This window comes from Streptopelia decaocto, assembly GCF_964273445.1.
Source record: "Streptopelia decaocto genome assembly, chromosome: 2".
In the NCBI taxonomy this organism is placed as follows: Eukaryota; Metazoa; Chordata; class Aves; order Columbiformes; family Columbidae; genus Streptopelia; species Streptopelia decaocto.
The window spans coordinates 124,690,168-124,712,660 of record NC_138655.1 but is presented as its reverse complement, the minus strand read 5'-3'; the positions used below and the strand labels follow the sequence as shown (position 1 = coordinate 124,712,660).

The following is a 22,493-nucleotide window of genomic DNA, read 5'->3' as shown; positions in this document are numbered from 1 at the left end:
GGTGTTTTCCAAGATAATTTTCTTACTCATCTCCTCTAAATCATTGTGTTCCTGCTGAATGCCTTTAAAACCAGACTGACCACAATGTGTGCAGACTTCAGATTATTATCTGTACTGTATTTTCTCTTACTCAGAGAGCTGTTGAAATAGCAGTGTGGAAACTCCATTACTGGTTTAATCCATACCTGATGTAAAATGTAGGATGTTCATTTTTTTTGCCCCTTTTTTTTTAAATTTATGATTTTCTTCTAAAGGTAATCCTACACATTAGTTTTGCTTGAGCCATCTGTTTTGGGGGGGTATGTTTTGATCTTCAAGCCATTTTACTAATGAATTCCCGCAACAGTTGAGGAATGGGCTGTGAACACCTGAAGAAAGATCATTTGTTTGCCTGATATACAAATGTAGGTGACTGCAGTAAATAGTAACTGGCAGCAAATACATACTGATGATACATTTATTTTACTTTTAGATTCACAGTATGGGTAATAATTCTCTAGTTTAATATGGCCACTAAGTAGTCAAGGTAACTTTCAGTGTTGTTATGAAAAGTGCATAGAAATGGCTTCTTATGCTGATGTTTTATTCATTTGTTAGTTGAATGCAAGGTTTTCTTCTGTATGTTATCAATTCCTAATGCAGTGCTTGTCTAGGAGGGAATTTGTTACTGTTACGAGATCAGAACAGACAGCTGGGAGTATTAAAACTTCACATCTGACTCAAGGACAGAAATGGAATCATTTTGTTCTGCCCAGAATGCTGAATATTTCTCCTTAAAGAAAGCCCATAATGGCCATCCTCCTTTCAGTGCTGATAATATGCTCAGAACTTAAAACATTATATTTTAAATGTTAATTTAAGTGGAAATAATTGTTGGCATCTTTTGAACGTTCTGAGCCATGGTGTCACTTTTGCTTGAAGCTGCACAAATTTATTGAATTTCAATGTTTTGTCAGCTGTCATACCAAACTTTCCAAAACAAACTATTTTTGCTGGGTGGCCAATAAATATGATAGTTTTCCAGTCAAGTGTTATTTCTCCCCAGTTTCTCTCCCCTGAAAGAATCAGATTTATGCTGAAAATTTCTTACCAGTCCTAATCACACTGGCACATCTAAGGTAATATAGGGCTTATCTAAAAGTAAATATCAATAACAATTATTAAAATGTGTAAAAACTAATATGCCAAACCTTTTAAATATTTTTCTTGTAGAGGATTTTTTTTTTGTCCTTTCAGAGCAAAGGATATACATACCGTTTGTCTGGAGGAAGCAAAGATTGTTGCTTTTTGTAATGAAAGCATCTTCTTCTGGGAATTGGCTTTTTGTTTTAAATTGCCTTCTCTTTTCCTGGAGCCAGTTGTTCAAACTAGCTTGAAATGAATGTCCCTCTTCATGCGTACAAACCTCAAGCATTTGAAAATTACAAATGTGGAACTCTATTTACCTTTGGAGATGATAAAAGGGAGTTTGTCACTTGGAAATTGTGATATGTTGAAAGTTGCTGTTTTGTAAACTTCTGAACAAATGACCATATGCAATCTCTAAAAGCTTTGTTAATGTACTGTACACAAAGCATAGTCTGACCTTACATGATACGAAAGTAAGAGACTTAGCCAATAATGTCCAGTTTAAAACAAAAAGCCTATTTACGGAGCTGATTTTTCTGTTAGTCTTCACAGAATAAGGTGCTACTTGCATTGACACTTGAATTACCTAATTTATGGGAATTATGGATTTATTTTTAGTCAAGAAACCTTGTCTCAAAAGCTTAACTTCTGGACAAAAATGTATGCATTTATTATGTATTGTAGCATATTAATACAGACAGGACTTGTGTGGTCTGTTCTAAGTAACAGACACCATGATTCCAACCAGCAGTTGTTCTTCTGCTGTGAGAATTACCACCACTGAACTATCTTTACTAATTGCTCCAATGTGACACATATTTCAGTTACCTCATGCTCTGTTTAAATAGGTTATTACAGGATGAGTGCCTTTACTATTAAGGCTTAGTTTGAGATATCTTGGGGAATACTTGTGCTATTGGTTCTCTCAGTGGGCTTTTTACAGGTTTGGATTTTTATTTTGTTTAGCTGCTCATGTTTCTCACCTGGAGAATGTGTCTGAAGAAGAAATGAATAGGCTCCTGGGGATTGTATTGGATGTGGAGTATCTATTCACCTGTGTCCACAAAGAAGAAGATGCAGACACCAAGCAAGTTTATTTCTACCTATTCAAAGTAAGCTGAACTTGTGTAGTATCTTCTCAGGTTTTTCACTTTCTCACACAGAAGGCAGTTTCACTGCCTCTCATGCATGTGTGACCTCATCTGGTGAGAGGTTTTTTTCCCTCTAGTGTGATGCTCTGGTGTGGGTTAAACATTGTGGTACCTACAGTGTACCGTACCTTATTCCAAGAGACATCCAGATGGTTCAGGAGCTGACTCTGAGTCCCATTCATAAACTCTGCATGCGACCACCTGCAAGCCTCACCCTCTTCACTGACACATGGGGAAAAGTCAATTGACGTAGATGCTGACTGACCTGCCTACATTTGCTCAGAGAAGCCTCTTGTAGATGTTTCAAAGAAGATATGCAGCAGTTCACAGTAAAGTAGCTGTAAATGTAGATGACTAAGCAAGCAGATATATAGCCAGGACATTTTCAACACTGCTTGCAGTGTGTTGTGCACCTGTGACTTCCATTGACCCTGTGTATGCAAATATGCTAATTTTAAAAAATTTTTAACAGCTTTTGAGGAAGTGCATTTTACAGATGGGAAAACCTGTAGTAGAAGGATCTTTGGAAAGTCCCCCATTTGAGAAACCTAGCATTGAACAGGTAAACAAGCAACATCTGGGTTCGGATGGTGTGTTTTTTTTGTTTTTTTTGGTGTGTTTTTTGTTTGTTTGTTTTTATTATTTTATTTTATTTGGTGTTGTGTGGTTTGGTGGTTTTTTTTTTTTGTTCATTGTGGTTTGTTTTGTTTTGTTTTCCTTAGGACAAAGTAGGAGACTGTACAAGTCTTCTGCTTTAGCGTTTGTACAATAGCTACATTATTCGATTTCTCTCATCATTTGTCTTATGCTTTAATGAAATGGAGTTTTTTGTGGGTTTAGAAAATGAACTTAAAATATTACTTTTATCTGTGGCAGTTCTAATCTTTCTTTGTTTCAAGTGATGAAAAATGCTGTTGAAGCTTTGAAATCTAATATTAAAATTACGCTTGCCTTCTATAAATGAATGAAAATGTTCCAATCCAATTCAGTGACATTATAGCCTTCTCTTTCAAAGGGCACACAACAAAAAACAAAGCCAAAACCAAAGAATAACTGAGGCTTTTGTAACTCTTAGTGGATAAAGAACACATGACAAATTCAGGTTTTGGTTAAGCAAGTTACTGAGAATGCACTTTTGGCACACAAGTGGGCCCATTAGCTCCAGCAAGGCTCTGCAGAGGTTCACATACCTTGCTGAAACAGAAGCTTAGTGTTTTCTCATCAGTGTATGAATGGATGCTCTATTGTTAAACAGGATAATTTAAATGTGAAGACTCTTATATGTAATAATTATTTTCTTGCAACTCTCATTTCTTATGATTTAGGAAAATCAAAACACTGCTGAATTTCTGGGAAGTCTGCACCTTAAATTCTTCTTTAGTTTGAGTATAAACAAAGATTAAGTGTATGTAATCCCCATGCACTGCTAGGCCTTAAAATATACTACTAAAAAGGTTATGTGCAATATAATTTTTGGTAACATTCTTCATACTGTTTAAATTGATTGACAAATTGAAGCATAGAGATGTAAGGCTAATTCTTTTTTCAGTTTATTTTGAAATAATTTTCCCTTAAAACAGGCAAATATTTTCAACTGTTTTTAGTATTTCAGCAGCTCAGTCACACAAGATTACTTGCTAAGCAGCACTATTACTGGTTTATAATGTATATGTATTGAAGAACTTTCAGGCACACCTTTTAAATATTCAGTAGTTTTTTTTAAAGTAGACAGTATACAAACTGCAATGAAGTGACCTACTTGTGAAATACTGGCACTTACTGAAGAAATAATGTGATCTGTAGACACAAACTTAACTAGAAGTCCACAAGGCCTAGTCTATGATTGAAAAATGGCTGGAGGGTTTTTCTGGTCATACTTAATTACAGAGGAAATAAATAATGCAGCATGGTTATCAGCAAAATTGTGCATATGTGAGCATATAGAGGAAACCCCCCTGTATCTTTCTCTATTTGCTGACAAAATTTTTTACTTTGAAAAGCAAGGAAAAATAAAGATATTTCCTTCTCTCCCTTTAAGTCAGCTGCTGAAGGTGGATAGAGTAAGAACATCTGAATGAACCTGCAGATGTGTACAGGGGAACCAGCTTGTGGCAGCACACAAGGATCTGAGCGAGGAGTTCATGGTCTCCAGTATTTGTTTTCTTTCCCATGTAATGCAAGTTCAGGATTAATAAAGTGAGAAATGTTCGAGGACACGCCTATAAAAATTATGGCTAAATAATTAAACATAATTTTCTTCTGTTTTAAGGGCGTGAATAATTTTGTGCAGTACAAATTTAGCCACTTACCCTCAAAGGAAAGGCAAACGATAGTGGAACTGGCTAAAATGTTTCTGAACCGCATTAACTACTGGCACCTGGAGACACCTTCTCAGCGAAGACTAAGATCACCCAATGATGATATCGCAGGGTATAAAGTGAATTATACCAGGTAATGCTGATTTTGCTTGTTATGTGTCTTGTTTACAAATATGGCATGTACATACTTATAGTTGCACCTTGTGATTTTTTGCAGTCATGGAGCTTATATGAAAACCTGAGGATTTTAGTGAGACTATATCAGAGTTTCACATGCATCCTTATGTTTTGAGAGGTGTGTTTTATCAGCCAAGAACAGGGAGCAGAGGTCACCAACATCTGTTTCTAACACTTTTACATGTCCTGTGTTTGCAAAGTTGCTCTCAGTCTTCTTAAGATACAAGCCTCATGTAAGATCCTTATTTCATGTACTAAAAAATCAGGCACTTTGTTATTCAGCTTAAAAGAAAAAAAAGAAGAATGAAGATAACATTAAGCATTGTAAAGCATCACAGTTTGAAACAAAATCGTTGGAGATGTGAAAAATTAAAATAATTTTGTAAGTGCTCGGATGCTAAATGGTTAATAGATTTTATTAGGTTCTTTAAAATGCTAGTTCTTGTTATGAACTTTTAATACATTGTCAGAATTCAAAGGAATGACTTAATCACTGGGGGAAGAAGAGCTAGGATAAAAAAGCTGGGTCTCTCTTAATTTTGCTTGTCTCATAACAATAGCGCAACGCCTCTTTCAGTTAGCGCAGTGACAGCAGTTGAGGTTCCTGATGGTGCCGGCAACAGTTAAGGTGCCGCCCGAGCACAGGCAGCAGTTACCCAACGTCCTTGTCAGTGCACCCGTTCCCAGGAACGGCCGGGGACACTGGCTGAGGATGAGCACTGCCTTCTGCCTGCTCTTCTGGTGGCCTTTCCTCTGACAAACCTCAGCTCTGTGGAGGAGACAGCAAACCCTGGCGTGAGTTGAGACTGTGGGTGGTGATACAACAGAATGCCCTGTGTCTGTGTCCGACCGGGATGCCCTCAGATGACCTGTCACCTCAAATAACTACCTGGCATAAAGGGTAGTTGTTCATAATCCATGGGGCTCCTAAGACCATATTTGGTGGGTCTTTGACCTCCATTTATTTGTGATACTGAGGTCAGATAGGCAGGGTTGGTTGGAGTCAACTTCTATTAGGAAACAATAGCTAGCGTTGGCTCTGCTTGGTGACTTTTGTTGTTAATAATTTTGTCACTTGTGGTTTCTCAAACCTTCCTGCCCACAGTTGCTAAGCTTCCCTCCAACCCAAAGTGTCACCTTTTTCCACCTGATCTAACCTGCCATTGTGAGCTTCTCTCCTCTGTGGTGTGCCAGGTGCTCTCAGGGTGCTGAGGAAGCCCCTGTGCGTCATGGGTGCACCTCATGAGTTCTTGCAGTCACCAGCTTCATTAGAAAACCTGATGATTTCAGTGAAACTATATCAGAGTTGCACACTCATCCTTGTGTTTTGAGAGGTGTGCTTAATCAGCCAAGAACAGCGAGTAGAGGTCTGTGAACAACTGCATCTCACGACTTTTTTGCAACTCTTGTGTTTGCAAAGATTAAGACACAAGAGTTTAGGAGAGTGTTTTGAGACAGACTGTACTTTGGGTCTGGATGAAAAAACCTGTGCAGGACCCAGCACAGTCTGTTTGCATCCAGTTCTTAACATTTTCTTTTAACTATTGAAGCTTTCATAATGGTTCTGGTCTGATTCGGCTAGAGTTACAGATACCAATGACTGTTCACTTACATGCAGATACTGACTTTTTTAGACTTTTTAATAAAATTAACAGATATTATGACCTACATAGTGTACTCCTGATTTACTTCTTCAGTAGCATAATCCCTTTTCCAAGAAGAGTAACACAACATGCTCTGTTTTCATATGTACTTCTCAATGCAAAACTCATTATGAAGGGAGTTACTGGTAAATGAATATGTGTCAAGTCAGGGTGTAATGGGAAGAAAGCAGCTGGTGGGAGACCAGGGTGGGAGTCCAGTTGGATTAGGATGGAGCTAGTTGAAAGCATCACCCCTTTTGTATCTGTGTGGGGAAATGTAAAAGTTTAAAGAGGGGAGATACAGGCTAGGGAGTCCAGTTGGATTAGGATGGAGCTAGTTGAAAGCGTCACCCCTTTTGTATCTGTGTGGGGAAATGTAAAAGTTTAAAGAGGGGAGATACAGGCTAGGCTAATGGTCTTTGGAGTTGCAGGCAAGAGCCATAGGAGGCTGAATGAATGAGCTGTGGAGTGAATCCCTGACATCAACATGAATTTTATGTGATGTATAATTATTGTCTGGAACGAGCACTTTGTGGAAACTGGACTGCAGAGAGAAAGAATATATGGAGACTTAAAAGTACTTGGCTGTCATTTCTTTAAAAAACTGGGCAATATAAATGCTGCTTAACTCTGTCCAGACTTGCTATGGAACTGATTTATATGGTCGTAGAGCTCTCAGCTGTGTTACAAGTGATGCGGGTAGTGGTTTTAGTGCATTAATTCATATGTTAGATGGTAAAAATTATCTGGCTTTTTTCCCCCTTACAGGTGGCTTTGTTATTGCAATGTCCCTCAGTTCTGTGACAGTCTACCTCGGTATGAAACCACCCAGGTTTTTGGTAGGACATTGCTTCGCTCCGTTTTTACTGTAATGAGACGGCAACTACTGGAGCAGGCCAGGCAAGAAAAAGACAAGCTTCCTCAAGAGAAACGAACACTAATCCTCACCCATTTTCCAAAGTAAGGGATCGTGATGTGCCTGCATTGAAGGGTAACCAGTAGTATGCAATTGTGGCATGGAAATGGAAAAACTACCTGCAGCTTAAAATAATTTCTCCATTTATTCAGTAACAAGTACATACTGCCGCTTTCTTTTCTGCCATAGCTTGAACTAGTATGTTTTACATACACAACTGCTTGTTTTCCTTTGTGCTAGGGCTTTACTTTATCAAAATGATTGTTCATCTTGCTGGGGGATTGTGCTTATTGTAGGTATTGTTGATCACTTTTTTTTCCTGTAGTCCTTGATAGCAACATAGGTCCAGATCTCCAAAGCCATATGCTTGCTTCTGCTTTTGTGATGTAGCTCGGAAAAAGGGAGTGTTGTATTGGCATTTGTATACACTTCAGAATTTCTATTTAATTCAACATTGTAATAGGGAACAAAGTAGTCACCTTACCCCAAAAGAGATGTGTTAATTTGATAAAGAGGAATATAAAGCTGCATCAGTGAATACTAAACCCATGATTTTCATATTGACTACCTCTTACAGTATTGGAATATTGATGATGATCTCTCACAATTAAACAACAGTAATTACATATTGCTGTATGAGGGAGAATGACTTGTCTTGAAACATGCTCAACTTTGACAGTCCTTAATTTCAAACATTTTGCTGGTGGTTAAAGGTGATGGCAGTGACAGGATCATTTATTGTATGCTTCCCTGTTAAAATAGTGTATCACTTCAAAAATATAATTGTGCTGTGAAGGTGGCTTGGCCCTCTAGCCCACGTTTTAAAAGTCTGTCCCTCCTAACAACAAAGATACTGAACCTACAGGGGAGCTGGTGGCACTGATGCTATGCAAGCTACTGTCTGAGGCTGGAGCTGGGTTAGTGCTCAGGGGAATGAAGAACAACAGGAGCTTTCCAAAGCTGGGTAAAGCCAGGATTTGTTGGTTCTACTGTTATTAATAGTGCCTTTTACCACTTTGAAAAATGTAAACTGTCTCCGGGGTAAACTGTTATGGATACAGGAGTGTTTGTGTACATCTGAGAATAGGATCATGATCTGGCCCTGATATAGGTATAAAAAAGGATTTAATGCTGGATTGATACAAGGAGCAGATTTGCAGAAGGAGTTGTGCACCCGCCCCTATGTTTCCACTGCCTTTTACAGCCTAGATAAGTAATTTGACAAGCATTATTATTCACTGCTGTTCCTTTTAATATTCTGCTGGGGAAAAAAAAAAAAGACAAGCACTGTTTGCTGATGATCTGTGGAAAGTATGAATAACGCCTTAAATCTTTTATGGGCTGTACTTGTCTGAAGCATTTGTCTCTCTGCTGACGTGATGCAGAGCGAACCCTGCGGAGGAGCTGCGGCTCAGAGCTGGTGCCTGGGTTTGGTTCAGAGCTCCCAGCTGCACCTTCCTGGGCAAAGGGAGCACCCACACATGTCCTGTACCACTCAGTGGGGTGAGGACAGAGTTAACTTTTAAATGCTCTGTGCAGTAACTGGGAGTAACGACAATTACTCAAGAGGTTAAATTAAAGCATGAATTTACTAAAAACTCAGTGGAATTACAGTGAATAGTGGTTTGGCAAAAGTTTGTAACTATATCATAAAACTTGACAAGACTTCAACAACAAAACTCACAACTGTATTACTGTTATGGGCCCAGAATAAAGTTAGAAAGGGAGAGATAAAAGAGAGATAGATTAAGACATCAGAAGAAAGGTACGATTTCAGCACACCGAGGGTCCATCGATCCAGCGATGATCTCTGTAGCTTTCTTGGTGGTGGGTGCAATGAAACTTCATTACTAGTGTCCCAAGTGAGAATTTTTTTATACTTCAGTTCATTTGCATGCAGGATAGGAGAGGGTGGCTCATCTCCTCCCTTTGCTTGCTCTTTATGCTAGTTGAGGAGATTGCTCCAGAAATGGGTCCAGAAGTGCCCAGAATTAGAGTCGGTTGGTCCTTGAGGGATAGCTGGTGATTTGTTATTCCCCCTAGCTGGTCAGTGATCACTGAATGATGCTGCCTTTGTTCAAGCCAAATTAACGAGGGCTCAAGGAAGAGATATGGTTAATGATACCCTCATTTTGCAAAGAATTGGGAGGCCTCAAGGAAGACTTAAGTGCTGTCTCCACAGCACTTATCTATTTCTCGCTCCCAGAAGTTACAAAAAACAGCTGTTTAAGGCATAACGAGGTGCATACCATGTCCATCACAACAGGTTACACCTGTGTGCACCTAGGAAGAAGTCACTGAGAGGTCTGAAGGCAGAGTCCCTGTGCTGCCTGTGAAGGTAACGTTTGCTAAGGTTTAATTCGTGCTTCTGCTCCCCCACAGGTAGTCAAATAGCTGTTGCAAACTTTTTAGCTGTTATCAGCTGTATAGATAGCAGGAAACAGTGCACATTGCTGTGCTTAGGTATAAATGTCCTATATATAAAATACCAGAGTAGGACTTGATCCTGAAAATCCTTATCCTGTTCAAGAAAGTCTGACTCGACAGTCCTGTGGTTCCAGCTGGTCAGTTTCTATACATATAGATGACTAGAGAGTAAAAATGTGCGGTGTCAACTTCTGTTCTGAAAACTCCTTTTGTGCAATGTAAGATAAGCAGCTATCTTGCTTCTGAGAGAACCAATGTATTAGCCCTGTGAAGGCAGGTGTGCTGGATAGTCTGATCTGTGGAATTTCTTTCACATATAATAATATGAAGAGAGGCTTAAAATCACACTTTGTATAAATGTACCAAAGTAAGATGAAAAATACTGGTATGCAAGCACAAACATGCAATTAAATTTTACAGTAGCACGCTTAAAGAAATGAAAGTATCTTCCTAAGAGCATTGTTATTAACTAACACTGGGATTTTATAAATCTGTAAGAGGCAGAAAGCAAGCGCATCTGCAAAACACCGGTTTATCAAAATAGACATATTTTGTCATTGTTGTATAACAGAAGTTCCTTGGCATCTGTCAACTCATAGCTTTCCTATTAGTGCACAGTTTCGTTCCATAAAAGTAGTTTGTAACTCTTTCTTCCTGCATTTATTAGTACAAATTAGATAAATATTGCTTATAATCAAAGATAAATTTTCACAGTTGTAAGCACTCTGCTGAATTCAAATACTTAATGTCTGCTCTGGCTTGTGATTTCATGTGTGTGGTGTTTTTTTTTTTTTAAGGATTGGTCAACAATTTTATTACTGATTCATTAAATATTTTTAAATCTTAAAAAAAACCAAAAACCTGCAAATGCTTATTCCAAAAAATAACCTGCTTTGAATGATCCTATTAAGTTAATATTTCACCTGGTTTTGTGCCTAGGTTTCTGTCAATGCTGGAAGAAGAAGTGTACAGCCAGAATTCTCCTATTTGGGATCAGGATTTCATGGTGTCTAGTTCCCAAACTGGACAGCTGGGAATCCAGACAGGTAATTTGCATTTAGCGATGGGCTGGGGAAGTACCTGAATATAAAGATAAACCTGTACAAGTGATGAATTCTAAGGAATGAGCTTTAAGTATGCAGCTTTATAAATAGCAGCGTATGCTGAAATCAGTCTGCATTGAGTAAGCACAGGTGTCTGACTTTCTGGTTGTTTCCTCACATAAAGATCCCATTTTGATGATGAAATACAGCAAATTGAAGGTGCCAGTGGAGCAGGCTGGTTGCTGAAACAAATCACCTGAGTATTCAGGCAGCACGAATGCACTCGGTGTGCACAAGTGAGAATGATCAGTGGGTAAATGGCTGTGGTGGGTCACCTGCCAGACCATGGTCCTCTCCCATGAGGACACTAGCCAGTTGTCCAGCTCCGTGGCAGCAGGAACTTGGCAGTAGGAAGGCAGAGAGTTTCCACATCAGATGTCCCATTGCTTTTGCACATGTGCTTTTGATTTATTCTTGTTTTTCTATAGCTTTTCCTTGCTTTGTTTCTTATTCACTTTTCCTCAATTAGGATACTGAGGTATAAATCATCCCTAAAATTGCAGGGAGGCACTGATGATGTGAGGGTTTTTTTTTTTTTTTTCATTTTCCCCTTCTCCTCTTCCATTCTGCTCCAAGGTTTTTAAAATCCACTTATGCAGCTCAGGAGTTGTCTTCAGTTTTCAGTATTTTAGGAAGCAAAGACTGGAGACATTTAATTCAATATTTTGTGACAATTCAGTATTTTGAATCATTTTTGGTTATCAATTGACAAAACCATCATGTTAGCACTTTATCTGATGGTGGATTTCGAAGTGTAGCTGGGAAATTCCACTGTGACAGATACAGGCTTTGTTTGTGAGAAATTCCTGGTCTGCACTGTGAACTGGTGAATTATACCCTAGGTACAAATTCCTTGCAACTCTGAAATCATGTTGCTCTTAGAGTTCATTCTATCATGTACATTTCTGCAGTGTTTCATTTTTATGTGTACCTTTTAAACACTTGATTCTTGGTGTGAATATGGAACAAAAGAGCTGTTGCTGGTATTGACACCAGGATAGAGGCATGCAAAGAGAAAGACTGCAGGTGTCCAGACTATGAGCTGTCACCTCAACTTCCTACTTGCCTGCCAAAAGTCCTGACACAAATAAAAACTGAATGATTTGGGATATATATATATATATTTTTAATATATTAGAGAGAGAGATGTTAGTCTATGGCCTTTTAAAATAATAGTTTCATCCTCTTAACTGGTGCAACAGCTTCTCCCTTTATTGAAGTTGATTTGTCCAGCCAGTCTTTGAACACAGCGAAAGTGGACAGCTGAAGCTGAATGGCGTGATTTTGCTTTTCAATAGACTCCTACAAATAGCGTTTTCATGAGGCTGAATGCCAATGGGCTTGGCAGGTGTGTGAAGGAAGTTTGTTTTCTTAGCTTATATTCAGCACTGCAGAATAATGAAGCCTGATATGTTCAGTCAAGTAAAGCTGACTCTGTCATGCAGCAGTAATACAGTCCCTTGTTAGGTAGAAATTTAGAAAAATATGTTGCAATAAAGCTCTAATGTCTCTTGAGGTGAACTGATGACATTGCTCTGTTGCACAACATCAGCTGTTACTTGGCATGTGGTAGGTGTGAAGTTGTGTCCCTTGTTGGGACAGTCCTTCAGTCAGCACTGTAATAATGGGTTCCATGTCCTGATTTTTTTGGTGTTTGTCTTTTATGCCATTGCAGTTATCAGTCCTCCTCCTGTTGCAAGATCTGTTTCATACAGTGCAAGTCCTTCGTCTCTGGAGCAGCCCAACAGTGGGAATATGAGTCCTGCTTGCAAAGTTTCTTCTGCCCTTGACCCAAACCTAGGTAACCAAGAGGGAGACTTGCTTTTGGGTTTCTGTCAATGTTATCAGCAGTTGCAGTATATGGTGACCATTGCCTTCAACTCTGCAATAGCAATCTTGAGGTGTTTTTGCTAAAAGGCATAGGCACACATATTTTTTTCTCCACTGTGGTAATGTTTAACTAGCAGAAATGGCAACTGTATTTGGAAAAAAAATAGTTTGTTTAAATTCATTTAAAATGGGCAATGGTCTGCGGGTGTCAGAGGTTGTTGAAAAACACTTTACTTGAAGTACCTGTATCATGAGCCATGAAGAAAGGTTTAGTTTAAATAAAGACAGAGTAGAAGAGGACATCGCATTTTTTTTTCTTCTTAAAATCTTTCAAGGTACTGAAATTTCATACTGTTGAGGAATAAAGAAAAGCAGAAACACACCAGGCAGGTTAAATTTAAAACCCAAGTGAGTTCAGGTTAAAAAGCAAAGTTATGGGGGAAAAAAAAGTTGTTGAATGCATAAATTCTCCTAATAAATCCTTTTTCAAATACCTCAGGATTAATGAGCCTGTCAAGAGAGTTTGTAGGTCAGAGAGATGATCACAAGCTCATGTAAAGTAATTCCTCAAGGAAGCAGAAAAATCTAAAAGAATTCTTAGCCTTGGTGTTTGCTACAGAGGGACTTAAGGTGGCTCCTAAACTGCAGCTTTCTTTGAGGGACAAGTTGGGAAATTATCTTAAAAGTGGCAATGAGTAGATTTTTTTATTACATATCAGCAGAATGAGTAGTAAGTAGTCACTAGAAGAGTGGTTTTGTTCTTTTTTTTTTGAGAGTATGGAAAGAAATATGGAATTGACAAAACTGATTATTAAGTTGTGCAGCTGAGCTGTCATTGGAATTGCCCTCAGCACCACAGAGCTGAAACACACAGATGCAAAACTAGTTTTCAAAGAGGTCCTAAGAGAATTTGGGAAACTGTCAATTTTAAGTCTCCTATTTCAGACAGTTAGAAGAAACAATAATAAACTGATTAAGAATGCAATGAATATATGTGTGGGCAATGTGATGTGTGGAAATTCAGTGTTCCTTTTCTACAACTCATGAATTGTATGTATCTGTGAAGGAAGTGATGAGCATTTGGAAAGAGTTTTGTATACCTGGATTTCCATAACGCTTTTGACGAATTGCTTCAAAAATTCTGTTTTAAACCAAGAAATTAATGCTTTGGGAAATAAGGAGGAGGGCCCATTCATATATGAATAACTGTTTAAAAAGTAAGAAATAAACAAAAGAAATAAACAGTTTTCACAGTGAAGGGAGGTTAACAATAAAATTCTATTGCTAAGAAAAAAAATTGTCCTGCTTGAAAGTCAGAAAAGGGCAGTGAACAGTTTGATCTTCATATATTTAGAGCACTATAGCTGTGGAAAAACGATCTGTACAATATTTGTTAAAATAGTGGGCATTATGGGCCCAAAACTTCAGAAAGAAGTTCTTAAAATTATGTGAAAGAACTTCTTAAAGTTAGTTCTTAAACTTATATCACTGCTAAGTCCTGATCACAAAGGCAAAATTCAGCATCCTGCCTCTGACAATGACCGGTACCAGATCTTTAAGGAAAGAATAGAGGAAGAAGGTAACCATGGAGTGATATTCCTGTTTGTATGCTTTCCTAGTATTTGGCAGTTTGCTGCTTGGATAAATTCTGAGCTAGCAGCTGGGTCTATCGGGATTATTGTACCCACTAGTCTTTGGTGGACTTTTCTTTCATGAATTTGTTTCTTTTGCTGCATTACATGTTGGTCTGCCCTTAGTAGGGCAGTTAATAATTAACATGGTATATTTTGATTTGGAAACTTCACATGGATTTTCTAAGTCAAATATGTGTGTTGTGTCAGACTGTATGTGCTGCTTGGTTTAGAAAAAAGGTGGAAGTGATCTATAATGGATATTTAATTCCAGTGAATCCCAAAATGGAGTTTCATGTTATCCAAAAGTATGCACTATAATTTGTTTATTTACCACTGACCTTCCCAGACAGCACCACAGAGGTTCACTGCAGAGGATGCTGAGGCAAAAGGAAGAGGAAATAATTTCATTATGAATTTACAGAGGTATAGGAGAAGGAAATGTATACTCATCCTGCTTCATGCTAATATCCCAGTGCAAAGACAATTGCAGCAGTGATAAGTATTGTTCAGATTGCATTTCTTTCTCTCTTTCTGCAAGGAGTAAAAAAAAAGCCCCAAACTTGGCATACAAATTAAAGAATGTAACAGAACTGCTAGACTTCACAGCTAGTCTGATTTGTCCTGGTTTTGTTTTATAGGGGAAAAGAGAAAAAATAATGAACCCTATTCTCTGGAGGATTCAAAAAAACCAAGGGTTGTAGGAGACATTCCTATTGAGTTAATCAATGAAGTAATGTCAACAATTACAGATCCTGCAGCAATGCTCGGGCCGGAGGTGAGAAATTTATAGACCTGGTCTGTTTGCAAATGCCTTGTTTTCAATAAATGTTTCACGTGGATAGAGTATGATAAGCTAAGAGTCCATAAAACTTACCATGCTGTGAGTAAGAAAAATAGAGACTTTCAAAGAGTATGATTAGGTGAGCAAAAATTATTGATGAAATACATCATTAACATGAAGAATTGGTTGTACATTTTTTTAATGCATTGTGTACTGTTTGCAAAGATACTTGGAAATAGTGACAGTAAAAATGTAGATCCCAGGTTATTTTGCAAGGTACTTTTGTTACAGAACAGTTCCAGAGTATGATCTTTATTGTTAATCACAGATGTAGCTCATAAGACACGGTAAGTGGTGTTCAGATATTGCAGCAGAACGAAAGATCCAAAGTTAAAGCTTCTGTCTAATGCAGAAGGGCTGTTATAAAGAGCTATTTGCTCTGTCTTCTACAGTTGCTCTTTTTTTCTGCTGGAAGAGAAAAACAAACAGAATTGCAGAATTGTGCCATGTACAGAATTGCACTATTTTTTTTTTTTGGCTGGCTTTTCCTCCTTCTGTTCCCTTTGCCAGGGTATGTTTTGCCAGCAGCTCTTGTTTGCCAAGGTTTAGCTAGAGACTGCTGAAGATCTGGAACCACCTACGTTTCTTACTCAAACTATATACTGTTACTGATGGCTCTGCATATTACAAATGCTGTGCCAGTCTGGCTGTTGGGGCTGGCAGTGGCTAGAAACCCAGCAGCCAAACTTTGCTCTAAAAAGTAAACAGTATGTGCATGCAGAGATGTTTTGGCATTGTGAAATGATTGTTAAAAGAAAAGTTAAATAAATTGTCTGCGTTAATGTCATCTCCATTCAAATATAGGGATGCAATTGCTAGATATGTAACAGGAGAATCAATAGGAATTAAAATGTTCTTTTTAGCCTCTTACAATAGTGGCATAGATAGTGGAAAGCATTACTAAGATGAAAAAATATGACTTTGCCTGCACTGCCATTAAAATACGTGATTTGCAATATGTGTAGGCAAATGCACTACTTTTGTCCAAGCTGACTAGGCTAAAGAAAATGTGAAGACTTGGTGGCATAGGTTTCAACTGGATGAGTGCTGTCCCCCAAGAGATTTTGGAACATGTTGAGTCATAACCGTCACTGTTGTTACCTAATCTTTACTGAAATAAGTTTGAATAAACCTTTGTACACCATAGCGTAGACTTATATCCAGCTTATTTGTGTCACTTCTGCTAAAAAATGGTACTAATTGGCAGCTCTATTTTTGTAAAAAGCTTGGAGAAAAGTGGGGGGGTTGTTTATTTATTCCTTAAGGCTGTTCTGTCAGAGGATGTGAAATCTCCAAAATGTGGTTTTGTTCCCCTTTTGTATGGTTCAGACCAACTTCCTCTCGGCGCACTCGGCCCGGGACGAGGCGGCGAGGCTGGAGGAGCGCAGGGGAGTGATTGAATTCCACGTGGTTGGCAACTCCCTGAACCAGAAGCCCAACAAGAAGATCATGATGTGGCTGGTTGGTTTGCAGAACGTCTTCTCCCATCAACTGCCTCGAATGCCAAAGGAGTACATCACACGCTTGGTCTTTGATCCGTGAGTACCACTGATTAGCAGGCAGTGGTGCAGGAAGGGTCCAGACGAGGTTGCATGGAGGGCAGCTCTGCCTGTGCTACCCTTTTCCCATCTTTTAAAACCCCTGCAGCTCCTGGTCAGTCTAATTGGATTGTACCCAAATACCATCACAGTGGCTGTATTAATGACAAGTGGCTTGTTGCTGTGGGAAGTGAGTCTGGAGGGAAGGCTCCTTATACATTTGAATGCTAAAACTGAAAGTCAGAAAGTGGTTCTAGAATCATACAATTGTCTTAGTTGGAAAAGACCTTTAAGATCATTGAGTCCAACTGTTAACCTAACACTACAAAGTCCACCTCTAAACATGTCCCTAAGGACCTCGTCTATGTGTCTTTTAAACAGCTTCAGGGATGCCACCACTTCTCGGGGCAACCTATTCCAATGCCTGACAACTGTTTTGGTGAAGATGTTTTTCCTAATATCCAATCTAAACCTCCCCTCGTGCAATTTGAGGCCAACATTATGTTGCTTATTAGTGGTTTTCAGGCCCACACTAACTTGCAGGCTACTCCATCTTCTGTGAAGATCATGAACTAAATGACAGCAGAGACTGAAGATTTTCAATGAGAAGAACTTGTGGGATTTATGAAGAACAGCAGCATTTAAGTCAGCATGGGAGAAAGCTTTGGATAACTCCCCACTCAAGCACATTGCTTTTCTCTTTATCAGTGTAGGTTTTCTGTTTTGCTTTGTGTGTGACTCTACACCACAGGCACTTGAAAAGAGACACGGTGGCTGTAGCAGCAGCCACAGGTTGCACATGGTCCTCCACCCACCCTCGTGTCCTGATTGAATTGTGCTTTAGCTGCTTCAGCCAACTACCCAGCGCGGTTTCTGGAAGAGCCTTTCTCCACCACTGGTGATATCAGTCTCTGTGCCTGATATTGTAGCTGCAGTGGTTATGAAAACATGTCAGGAACCACTTCCTCTGCTTTTAGGCTCACTAGCATTCCCTCAGCAACATTCTCCTGGTGCCAGCAAACACTGCTGCTGCTGGGTCTGAAGCACAAACAGCCCAATGCTGGGGAGTGTTGGACACGACTTTGGTCTCCAGGCACAGGAGACTATCTTGGGGCCTTTTATTTTTTTCAGAGTGGAACAGAACTTTTCTTGTGAAGGTCAGTACCAGTCTAGACTCTTTTACCTCTCCTGTGTGGGGGTAAGCACCACTCAGGTGGAAAAGAGAGGCAGCACCAGTATGTCTGAGTTTAGAAGCCTTAGCAGCACTGTGATATCAAGCAGAGGCTGCTGGCTGACAAAGACAGGTTCTCTCATAACCGAGCACCAAAGCAAAATTTTGAAGTATGGATGTTGAGCCATGGCCTCCTCTCATATTTCTCTATGTTCTCCCTTATTAGGAAAGCCTCTTCTAGTAGGCTGAGAGGATTGTGGTAAAGTGCTCTTCAGCATAGATAACTGTCTGGAGAGCAGTCTGTGCTTGAGAATGAGGTATGGATATTACCACAGCAAGAAAATGCCCTCCTTTATGTGCTCGTGCCAAACAGTTGACCCAAAGAAAGTGAAGCACATTACCTGGACAGCTCAGAGAACCCCAGCATCTGCCGTGAATCTATAGGGACACACACTGGGGACCTCTGCTGACTAGTGGCTACACATAAACCTACGTCAAGTGGAAGATAACTGGAATCCATATGATACCATGTATTGAATAATCTAGAGAACAGGTGCAGTATAAATCTTTTCAGACCTTGAGGATGACACTAACATTCTTAATCCTTGACATGGGAGTTCAGATTGCACCTCGTTATATCTTTCCTGGCAGTCAATGTAAATACAACAGAAATAGATATTCGTTCTGGTCTTGTTTCCACTAAATATGAAATATCATTTCTTGCTTCATCAGCTGCATTTGAAACTGATAGCTGAGCTATAGAGCGTGCATGCAATGAAACAAAAATCCCTTAGGAAGCCTTACTGTCCTGTAACTCCATTAATTTCTAATTTAGTCATGGTAAAATCATCACGAGAACTGTGCAATGGCATAACTGTTAGCAAGAGAGTCAATGAAAGCAATAAAACTCTTATTTATTGGGCATTACCTTAGTACTAGGAGTACTTGGCAAGACCAGGACCATGCTGCGTGCATGATGAATTTTATGGCAAATTCAAAGTATGATGTTAAAATAGCAACTCTTCTGTAGATACCAGCAGCTAACTTAACAGAGGCATATACAATTGCATTAGCATCATGGAAAGAAGTGAATCAAGTTTCTGAAAAAAGGAACGTGATGGCCCTTTATGTACTATGCACATGAATTAAAGTGACATTTTTGTCTACTCAGGAAACACAAGACCCTTGCATTAATAAAAGATGGTCGTGTTATCGGTGGTATCTGTTTCCGGATGTTCCCCTCCCAAGGATTTACGGAGATTGTTTTCTGTGCTGTGACTTCCAATGAGCAAGTCAAGGTAAAAATAATTCTCTACTAGAGTTTATTAAATGCATTTGATTCCCATTCACTACTGCATATGCTTCTAATTTTGTTAGTCACATTGAATATGTTGCTGAGTTGCGAAACAGAAATAGAATTTGAAAGATATAATCATTCTGAATATAATACACTAAACAAATGTGCAGATTTAGAATCATCAGCATAATAATAGGATTACTTGTACTTAATTAAATAAATACATTTTCCTCAACAATACTGGCCAGTGGTCTTGCATTCTTGGATTATTTATTCCTCTGTCATCAGCAATTGCCACTCCTTGTAGTGTAAGACCTTATGGTTGACTGAAATAAGTATTGCTAACGTGTGACAGTAATTTGTATTCGATCACTTTGTGGTGTTACATGACTTCAAATGAAATGCAATGCATCAAAAAATTAAGTTTAGTCTTACATCTTAAAGTAAGCACCTAGTCTGTTCCGTATACTGTTCTTTGAGTTAATTTCACAAAATGTTCTTTTAGTGTTGAGAATTAGCAACTGTGTTGAAAGGATATAGAGCACTATGAATACAGGAGATTCCTCCTTGCTTTCCTAGGGACTAAAAGTATTTCTGACAATCTGATTCAGGATTTTGCCTTTAGATGGTGCTATAGCTTTGTTTTTCAGTTGAAACTTTCATATGAGATGTGGGTTAATTCAGCATTTGTAGCAGTTGAACATGCAGAAATTGTGTGCCCTGTTTTGATGGGAAGAGCTCTGGGTGTGGAAAGGTAACACAGTGGGATTGAAAACCTGTGACAGCTGTTAATACTTGGGTTATATTTGATTTTATTGAACTCTGGTGTTAGAGAGGAGCGTTCCCCTGTACTTAGCAGTGGCCTGTCATAAAAGCATCAGAAGTGTTTTAGCAAATAACAATGGAATATGCTTAAGTTGTGTCTATTCTAAGCTTGACTAATTCATAAAAGGTGTTTTTATTCTAATAAAACAACCAACTGCAGTGCACAAGTTAGGCTGCCAAAGGTATGTTGTGATTCTCTAGGAATAACCTTTCAGAATATAATAGAGAAAATAAATCTGGGCAAATAAAATAGATAAATAAAGCATAAAAAATAGAGCAAATAAACCTCCTAGGTTGCATAGGAACACATAGTTCACAATTTCTTGTGACCCTGTGGGCATCTTACTGTATCAGTTGGCTACTTCTGAAAATTTGCCTTCCCACATTCCTGTCTGAGTAAGGTGACCCTTCCCAGCAGGTAACTGAGAAAAACTAAATGTTCACACATGGTTAAACTCCCTATTCTTGGGAAAAATAAATTCCTATTTTAATTCAATTTGAGGTTAGACTAAGAAGTATGGGTACTGTTTTCCTTTGTATGTGATATTTAAAAGTTGTATTGTTTTTGAGATAGTTTGATCCTGTGTTACAAAATTATTTTAAATTTTACTGTATGTGGCTTAGTTTCCCTTCAGGATTGTCATACTTTGGCAAATGTTTGTGTGAATGAGTAAATCCTTTGAAGGTTATAAAAATAATAGGCAAGCAGAAAATGTTTGAAGTAATTGTCATCGTAATTGCTGGAATTTCTTTGAGATGCAAAGTTGACTTTTTTTTTTTTTTTTCTCAGAGATTAGATGCTTTGGAATTATTGGTATGAATTGCGATGTTTCAGGTGTAAATAAAATGTCAGTCTCTCATAGGCTGTTGCTTTCACCCTGCTGATGAGAAGGGAAGTAAGGCTTGCTCATGTACCGCTACCTTGCATTTAAGGAAAACATTTTTCATTAAAAATTTTGCTTCAGATGTTTTGACCTCTTCAAAGACTTTGAGAACTCAATTTTGCAATTAGAAAGTCTCTTAATTATCTTGAGCACTTCTCAGTTCTAAGAAATGCTGTACCCTTTAATGTGTTATCATTGGTGAAACTGCTTCTTTGTATTTGATGCCATACATGATGTGTCCCACTTTAACAGGTCAACATATGACTTTAAGAGCTTCGTCAAATTCAGAAGTACTGATTTTTACACATACGAGGTCTTGATTTCGAATATGAGGTCTGATTACCAGATACTCCAAACATGAGCTGGAAAGGAAAGGCTAATGCAGAAATTTTGTACCTAGATTGGTAGGATTTTAAAGAAAATGTGTCACTATGGAATTTTTTGGATGGAGCTTCAACAATAAACTAACTTGCTTTCATCTGGCTATTTCCAGGTTTGAGGCTATTAAATTGTGAATTCAATCAGAACTATATATTTCTAATTTATTTTTCCAATTTATGTGCATAAGTAAAAATTTCCTCAGTTTTCAAGAACAGAGTACCCGAAAACATTCCATGTCCAGTTGTTAGCTGTGATGTCAAAACTGGAACATATGCAGGAACAACACATTATTATGGGCTTTCCTGTCTGTTTTACATTTCTTAACCTCACAGCAGAAAGAGAAGACTACAGCTTACACAGAAATGTGAATAAATGGTACCTTTTGTTTACGTTGGGATTGAATAAAAATGGAAATTATTCTTTTGTGCAGTCAGAATGCATAGGCATTCATTTGATTGTGGACTCAGTAATTTTCTGCTGCCTATTATGGCAATAACTGTTTCACTATTCCCTTTTATGCCCTGTGATAAGTTCAGATTATAAATCCTTTGAGACAGAGGTTGTTGCTCTGACAGGTACACAGAACCCAGTAAAACAGAGATCTTGTCTCAGAATGGGTTCTCCTAGAAGGAGTTATTTTGTTTTCCCTACTGCTTTGCAATTTTTACATGATAAGGCTCATTATTATTACAATATATGTAGTTTTATAAGTATGTGACCATTAATGGTTGATATCTAACTTAAAAGGAAAAAAAATATGTGTGAACCTTGGTTTACAACTTTCAGGACAATGTACCTCTTTAGAGCCACAGTCTGGGTTTTGGTCTCTTTTAGGTTAAAAGTGAACAAGACACTAGAAGCTGTGATATTTTGTGTTCCCTTTTGGGTCACAAAGATACCCTTATGAGGCTTGAGTACACCTCACTAAGTTAGTTATGAGAAAATCTTTAAAACGAGATGTAGAGGAAAGGCTGTATTTTGAAAAACAGCCTGTAATAACCCTTGGTTCATGGTTTTTAATATGCACAGTCCCCCAAGGCTTTGTAATGGCTTTTTCCTTGTATGTTTCACACAGGGTTACGGGACTCACCTAATGAACCATCTGAAGGAATACCACATCAAACACAACATTCTCAATTTTCTCACATATGCAGATGAATATGCTATTGGCTACTTCAAAAAACAAGTAAGTCAATGTAAGAAATTATTTGGTGTACATAGCTAACATC

General features: G+C 38.4%; 1 protein-coding gene across 3 annotated transcripts in view; it reads left to right on the top strand.

Annotated features, from left to right (window-relative positions):
• The window catches only part of KAT2B (lysine acetyltransferase 2B), a 43,799-nt gene that overhangs the window by 10,318 nt on the left and 10,988 nt on the right, over positions 1-22,493 (top strand). For all 3 annotated transcript variants that reach the window (XM_082045329.1, XM_082045331.1, XM_082045330.1), the window contains 10 exons: positions 2,095-2,240; positions 2,752-2,841; positions 4,549-4,730; positions 7,186-7,377; positions 10,700-10,806; positions 12,539-12,664; positions 14,966-15,102; positions 16,498-16,706; positions 19,049-19,175; positions 22,340-22,450. In XM_082045329.1, coding sequence (XP_081901455.1) covers positions 2,095-2,240; positions 2,752-2,841; positions 4,549-4,730; positions 7,186-7,377; positions 10,700-10,806; positions 12,539-12,664; positions 14,966-15,102; positions 16,498-16,706; positions 19,049-19,175; positions 22,340-22,450 — 1,427 coding nt within the window. The remainder of the gene's footprint in view (positions 1-2,094; positions 2,241-2,751; positions 2,842-4,548; positions 4,731-7,185; positions 7,378-10,699; positions 10,807-12,538; positions 12,665-14,965; positions 15,103-16,497; positions 16,707-19,048; positions 19,176-22,339; positions 22,451-22,493) is intronic.